General features: G+C 42.1%; 1 protein-coding gene across 1 annotated transcript; it reads left to right on the top strand.

The window, feature by feature from the left end:
• Positions 1-1406: 1406 nt before the first annotated feature.
• LOC147901692 (uncharacterized) lies at positions 1407-2318 on the top strand. The gene is made up of 2 exons (XM_087375359.1): positions 1407-1727; positions 1940-2318. The coding sequence occupies exons 1-2, from the start codon at positions 1425-1427 to the stop codon at positions 2150-2152; spliced, it is 516 nt and encodes a 171-aa protein (XP_087231485.1). The 5' UTR covers positions 1407-1424; the 3' UTR covers positions 2153-2318.
• The last annotated feature ends 5449 nt before the right edge of the window (positions 2319-7767 follow it).

Below are 7767 nucleotides of genomic sequence, written 5' to 3'. Positions count from 1 at the left end.
TTCAAGAATCTAGTTGAGGCATAAAGACTCACATGATGCCATACACATAGATTGGTACTTTGCCTCCGTTGAGGAAAGTGCTATAGTGGGCTGCTTCTTACTGAGCCATGAGATGGACATTGTATCTAGCACGAATTTGGAATAAATCCCTATATTTAGACATTGATGTTTTTTGTATAATTATTTTATCCTCTTTCATATGTAAATGTTGCAATTTTGATCTCAAAGTACCCTCCATACATATACATACCATAATTATAGAAAAATATTTTAAAAACCCTCTCTTGACTGTAAGTCCCCTAAACTAAAAGTTTGTTCTATCAATGAACCGATTGCTGTCTTAGATGTTGCACAAAGTGACCACCCTTTATGTAGTCAGATTGGGCTGAAGTTAGGTAGCAATATTAAAGGGATTTACATGTTGGCCCTCTTAAAGGCAAGGAAGGGGAAGATCAAATGGATTCATGAGATTATGGGAGAACATGGTAGTAGTAAAGAGTAGTCATTAATGTGCATCTTATAAGGGCTTAAAGAGATCCTCAACTTATAGATTGAAAATTTGCAAGATCTATTGTCGAAGTGATAAGAAAATAAAGTATCTACAAAAATAACTTGTTGGAAAAGTTATATAATTTCAAGTGATGGATGCATGAACCTCAACAATAAATGTAGTTGAAAGCTTACCATTATTATAAGGTAGATTGTGAGCGGCTCATCGGAACCAAGCTAAGAAAAACTCTTGGCCATTAATTAGAGGAAAAAGCCAACAACAAGTTCAAACCGTACCATTATTTATGGGTAACTTAAAAAACCCACGTTTAGTGTGTTTTTTAATTCTAGAATGGCAAAAAATCAATAGATTTCGCCTACAGTTTCAAAAACCAACAAATTAACCCACTATGTGTAAGATTAAGAAGAAGTGTTTTTTTTTTTTGGCATCGGTTACGAGAAGGCTCGTCCATTCAATGTTCAAATAACCAAGGGAAGAAAATGTCTAGGCCACGTGAAGAAAAAGTCTAGGCCATCACGTGGAGGCAAGGACCCAAAGCGTGTTTTTTTTGGGGAAAATTGAAGCCAAGGGTGCACCTTAAAGCAACGTCAAAGTAACACACAGAAATTGCCCAAGCTTCAGAAGTGAGTGTGTGTGTGTGTGTCTCTCTCTCTCTCTCTCTCTCTCTGCCTGCTTTCAATCTTCCAAGCACACCTGCTCCATCTATCATTGCTGCTGTTTGCTGCTGCGCTATTTTTTCTACAGAAAACCTCTTTTCGTTGACAGTATTCTCTTACTCATCGGTTTGTTGCTGTGAATTTTCAGACGTTGCGTAGCGCCATTTCAAACGAGTTTGGACACTCGATTACGTGACCAATTTAGTCTCGAGAACCTTTTGAGCCTAGAGACACCCGGTTTCGCTGCCCGTATCATCATGGCATGGCACGGTATGACAGTTCAACAAATGTCCAGGTACCAGCTTTCAACGCAAACTGGCCAATACAGCTGCTGGGCAGCTACAACTGAGAACGCCTTCACGATTTGTGGGCACGTTTTGGACGAGGCTGCCATCACACAGCTGGAGAACGGGCTACCACCAACTCATGTTCCCGCCCTGCCCGAAGACGCAATCACAGAGATTGTCAAGTGGCTGATCAAGAACTCCGCACCGGAGCTTGCTTATGAGCTCATAAAACCCGCCCCTCAGACTTTCGAGGCTCTTGCCCGGCTTTTCGACGTAAGTTTCCATCCCCTAGGCAAATTGATGTCTACTTTCTTATATGTTTCTGGAATCGACGTAAGTTTCCATCCCCTAGGCAAATTTATTCAATATAGAGAATTCAACGAGACGAGCAAGACCGTCGAGGTACATAACTTGAATTAAAACGTCTGTGTCCTGATTTAGGAGCAGTTCTAGCACCTGTAATGAAAGTAGGGCTGTGAATGCAGAGCCGAACGGGAACCGTAGCGAGGCCGGCGGCATTGATTGTAGGTGTGTTGGCACCATTCCCCCATCTGCTCACGCTGGTTGGCTGCGGGGGCACAACTCGAAGCGTTGTTGGCTTTGATCCCGATCCCAGCTTCAAAACGTTAAATTGTTCCTTTGCAGATTTTCAACGTAATCGTAATCCGGTTGTTTGCTGGCTTCTTGGTCAGCATTGAGCCATTATATTTCCTGCTTTTACTTCAAAGGCATGCAAACGTTGCATATCCTGCTTTTACTTCAAAGGCATGTTTTGGAGATGCATACCATCCAAATAGTGTCGTATGTCCTGCTTCTACTTCGAAAGGCATGTGCATACGTTAACATTTTATAATAAATGCCAATCCACTATATTATGTCTACCTCTTGAACCACCTCTTGAGTGTTCAGAGAAAACAATTTTCTCCAAAACTTACTCGGTTAACTTTTGTGTGAATGAAAATTTTGGAGGTTTATTGTATATAGTTTGCAAATTTTATGTGAACACTCTATAATTAGTTCAAATAGACTTGTTAACTTTATGGTGGTGTGAAATCATACCATTAGAAGAAAAATACAATATTTTCTATATTTTTCCATTTTTCATAGGGGAGGGGGATCATTGTGAATTAGTCTTCCCAAGGAATGTAGGGCAAGAAAAAGTATTTATACATCCTTTAAAGCATTCAAGTTCGTTAAGTCAATGCCACAAAAATGAGCATGGGATATCTTTGTATGAGACAAGCTCAAAAGGATGTACCATCAATGGCGATTTATCACCATGAAGAAGGCAAATGGAGATTTAATTGTAGCTCATATCACCAAGATCAAGGGCTAGGGACACTTGCTAATCACTTTTCATCCATTAGTACCTATATCACTTAAGATGAGATGTGCATAATGCTTCTAAATTTTTTAGTAGAATCTTATGAGCACTCACTATCAATGGTCTTAGAGGTGCTCTCACAGAAGACATGTCATTTAAATTACTCAAAAGTGTTCCACTAAAAAAAGGAAGGTTAAGCTTATGCATAAGCATGAGCTTATGCGGAAATAGAAAATGAGAGAAGCTTATGCTTCTCTCATTCTCTATTTCCGCATAAGCTCATTCTCTATTTATTTATGCATGAGCTTATGCAGAAATAGAGAATGAGAGAAGCATAAGATCATGCTTATGCTTCTCTCATTCTCTATTTCTGCATAAGCTCATCTCTATTCCGCATAAGCTCATGAGCTTATGCGGGAATAGAGAACGAGAGAAGCTTATGTGTAAACTCATTCTCTATTTCCGCATAAGCTCCTTCTTTATTTCTACATGAGCATAAGCATGAGCTTATGCTTAGCATAAGCATAAGCATAAGCTCATGCTTATGCTCATGCATGAGCATGAGCTTATGCTTAAGTTTCCGCATAAGCTCATGTGTATGCATGAGCTTATGCAGAAATAGAGAATGAGAGAAGCTTATGCGGAAACTCATTCTCTATTTCCGCATAAGCTCCTTCTCTATTTCCGCATGAGCATAAGCATGAGCTTATGCTTATGCTTATGCTTATGCTCATGCATGAGCATGAGCTTATGCTTAAGTTTCCGCATAAGCTCATGCATGAGCTTATGTAGAAATAGAGAATGAGAGAAGCTTATGTGGAAACTCATTCTCTATTTCCCTTGGAGGGGTCACTCATCATATGTAACCCTATCACGTGAGTTCAACAGAAGGATTTTTTTAATTTCTAAAATTTATAGAAATAAATATACATAAGGGACTATTTAAAATAGTTTTGGAAAAAATTTACAGATTTGTATAGAAAAGGGGTACATTTTATTAATGAAATTTTTTACAGATAAGGGACTTTAAATATAGGCCTTGAACGCACGTGATATAGAGGGTTTATACATAGTGACCCCCCCGAGCTATTTCCGCATAAGCTCCTTCTCTATTTCTGCATGAGCATAAGCATGAGCTTATGCTTCTCTTATGCTTAAGCATAAGCATATGAGCATGAGCTTATGCTTAAGTTTTCGCATAAGATTATGCTTATGCATGAGCTTATGCGGAAATAGAGAATGAGAGAGAAGCTTATGCGGATCTCATTCTCTATTTTTGCATAAGCTCATTCTCTATTTCCCACTCTATTTCCCTCTTCTCTCATTTCCCCCTCATCTCTTTCCCCCTTCTCTCATTCGCATAAGCTTTCCCCCTTGTTCATTTCTCTATTTCCGCACAAGCTTTCTCTTATGCATGAGCTTATGTGGAAATAGAGAATGAGAGAAGCTTCTCTCATTCTCTATTTCCGCATAAGCTCATTCTCTATTTCCGCATAAGCTTATGCTTATGCATGAGCTTATGCGGAAATAGAGAATGAGAGAAGCATAAGCATGAGCTCATGCTTATGCATGAGCTTATGCGGAAATAGAGAATGAGAGAAGCTTATGCGGAAACTCATTCTCTATTTCCGCATAAGCTCCTTCTCTATTTCCGCATGAGCATGAGCTTATGCTTAAGTTTCCGCATGCTCTCTCATGTTTACGCTTATGCTTCTCTCATTCTCTATTTCCCACTTTATTTCCCCCTTCTCTCATTTCCCCCTTCTCTCCTTCTCTATTTTCACATAAGCTCATGCTTATGCTTATGCGGAAATAGAGAAGGAGAGAAGCATAATAGAGAATAAGCTTATGCTTCTCTCCTTCTCTATTTCCGCATAAGCTCATTCTCTATTTCTGCATAAGCTTATGCTTATGCTTCTCTCATTCCTCCTCATCTCTTTCCCCATTCTCTCATTTGCATAAGCTTTCCCCCTTCTTTATTTCTCTATTTCTGCACAAGCTTTCTCTTATGCATGAGCTTACGCGGAAATAGAGAATGAGAGAAGCTTCTCTCATTCTCTATTTCCGCATAAGCTCATTCTCTATTTCCGCATAAGCTCATTCTCTATTTCCGCATAAGCTTATGCTTATGCATGAGCTTATGCGGAAATAGAGAATGAGAGAAGCATAAGCATGAGCTTATGCTTCTCTCATTCTCTATGTCCACATAAGCTTATGCTTATGCTTCTCTCATTACCCCTCATCTCTTTCCCCTTCTCTATTTCCCCCTTCTCTCATTCTCTATTTCCGCATAAGCATAAGCATGAGCTTATCCTCTATTTCCCTTTTCTTCCTCTTCTCTTTCCTTTCCCTTTTCTTTCCTTTCCATCTTCTTTCCCTCTTTCCTTTCCCTCTTCTTTCCTTTCCCTCTTCTTTCTTCTTGCCTATGCCTATGCCTATGCCTATGCTTATGTTTGTTTTTTGTTTTCGTGTTTGTGTCTATGTTAGACATGGGATCACATCGCTCATCCGACGAGTACGGATAGCCTCGTAGGAGGAGAGCTCACGATCTATATGCTCTAGAGGACTTTGATTCCTCTCAGGTGACTACCCCGAGGACTAACTCCTCTCGGACCTAGCACTACGACTACCCCTGGTCCGACTCCTCTTCCACGTAGCACTGCGACTACCCCTTGGGAAACTCCTTTGCTAGCCGCGCATGGCTTTGTCGGGAGTCCCGACGAGTTTGTAGCACAGATGAGCGATGAGGAGGCAGTGAGATTCTTCTCTCTGCTCTCTCAGAGGACCTCAGCAATTCCTTCCCCTACACCGACGGGTGGATGTACTGCCCAGCCATCCCCTCGCGCCCCTTCGACCGCGGGATCATCACTTGTGCATGCCTCTCGCAAGGGAAGGAAGAGTAGGATGGGCGGCTCATGTTGTGCTGACTCGGGAGATGTAGACGAGTCAGCACACTCACGCTCCAGAGACACAGTATCAGACAGGTCCCTTTCCCTCTCCTAGTCCCACTGCTATTCCTCGCTCCGTAAGCGCTCGCGCAGCTTCCACTCCTTCAGACTCTACTACCGTCAGTCCCCCTTACTCATTAGGGGATCTCTTCTATCAAATCACATCTACCGGAGAGATAATAGAAGATAAAAAGGGCAAAGCAGTGATGGCCACCATGAGACGGTTGATGAGTCATCACTTAAAGAGCGGCATAAATACTGATTGGTGGTATCAAGATGCCCAAAAGCAGCAGGTGGTGATCGATGAGTTAAAACAAAGATACCCTAATCTGCCAAATGTGGAGTTTTTAATGACAATTATATGCGAGAGCGCATGGGTTTGGTCCTGAAGCATCGTAGATCAACCTTGTGTACTTCCATCACAAAGGGGTTGGCTAAACCCAGCTGGGCAGACAAAGCTGATTGGAAGTACTTCAAGAAGCAACATAGGGACCATCCCGAAATGTTTGAGGGTCAGAGGAGGGCTGTGAAGAGAGGCTGGACGTCGTAGGTACTTCGCACTTTGGTGCAGGCGGACGGTATGCGTTCGAGGCAATCGTGGTAAGTCTACTTCTTCTCATTTAATATATTGTTCTATTTGTTTTACTTACATACTTTAGCTAACTCTAACTCTCGTAAATTGGATCCACAGCAAGTTGCGATGGGCCGTCTTCCTACAAATACAGAGACGCGACGCGCATTTTGGATAGGAACAAAGCCGTGGTTCATTGAGCAAGAGGCAATGGGAGTGACGGTCGATTGGGCTGAGGTGGCTGCTTGCACGCGGTATAAGTTTACTCCTACATGTAATCTCACTTTTTAATTTAAGTTCCAATCTAATTTTTGATTTATATGGTTTACTCTTAGGGTCAAAGCTCAAGCGTCCCATCATCAGAGGCGAGCGATCAACAGGGCTAAGGATCAGACGTAGGTGGCGAGGACGAGGGAGAAGACACAGGTGTCGAGGACCAAGGAACATGCCAACAAGATGAAGATGATTCGGATTCGGATGAGTAGTAGTGGTAGTAGCATTTTATATATCCACTCGTTTGAGCAATTTTGTATCGCCCTTTCAAAAGGGTAATTTTGTTACAAACACTGTTGTATATGTCCGACACGTATATGCATTTATTACTCATCATTTCACAAGAACAATTTTGTATCTGTTGAGATATCGAGCTCCACTCGAGATATGCCAGGGTGACCGTTGTGTACTTATGTCACCGACTTGTTAGCTGGAGATGCGGTTGGTACACCGCCCATGAATAATAGCTGGATGACAGCTATCCTTATCTACTATAGTTTGTGGCTCAGTTAGTATGCCACCTTAGTTAGTTGAGTTTGGTTTGAGACCCACATATAGGGTTCTTCTATTTCTTTGTACTTGAGTTCTTTTGGCTTTTACAACTAAGAAGAGGAAAACTGTTTTCAGCCTCCACCTTTGTGTGTATTCCCCCATTTGTGATTGTGAGAAAGCCGCAAGTGAGACTCCTTCCCTCTCTCCCACTATCTTCACATGGTATCAGAGCCTTGTTCATGGTAAGGAGCTCAAGAAAGCAAGCCAAGTTCGTGGTGTCCTGGTAAGAGGACCAGTGTTGCTTTCCTATTTCGAGTTTGGGAGCAAATCTCTGCAGGTAGCACAGCCAGAAGTGCAGGAGTGCACTGTTTCAGATTGAGACGCCCTTCACGGTGTGGCGAGAGCGCAGTTTCGGGGCCCGTTTTGAAGGCGGAAGTTCTTCGCAGGCACTCAGAAAAAGGCCTTGTTTTTTGCTGTGCGACCACTGCGCGGCTAGTCGGTGGAAAGGTGCCGCAGAAATTGCATCGTATGCCTGTGTGCAGAGATATTGGGAGTTGCAGATTCATGCCTATTGCCTGTTGATGCAAAATCGTCACTAGGAAGTGACTGTGTGGTGAAATACCACTCTCGTCGGTTTTGCAGATCTGCCCGTGTGAGGCAAAAGCTGTGTTTTTTGCAGTGACAGAATATTTTGCAGTGTTCTGT

Source organism: Dipteris shenzhenensis, chromosome 5, assembly GCF_047967505.1.
Source record: "Dipteris shenzhenensis isolate YYH24624 ecotype China chromosome 5, Dip_SZ_1.0, whole genome shotgun sequence".
In the NCBI taxonomy this organism is placed as follows: domain Eukaryota; kingdom Viridiplantae; phylum Streptophyta; class Polypodiopsida; order Gleicheniales; family Dipteridaceae; genus Dipteris; species Dipteris shenzhenensis.
This window is presented reverse-complemented; position numbering and strand designations above follow the sequence as displayed.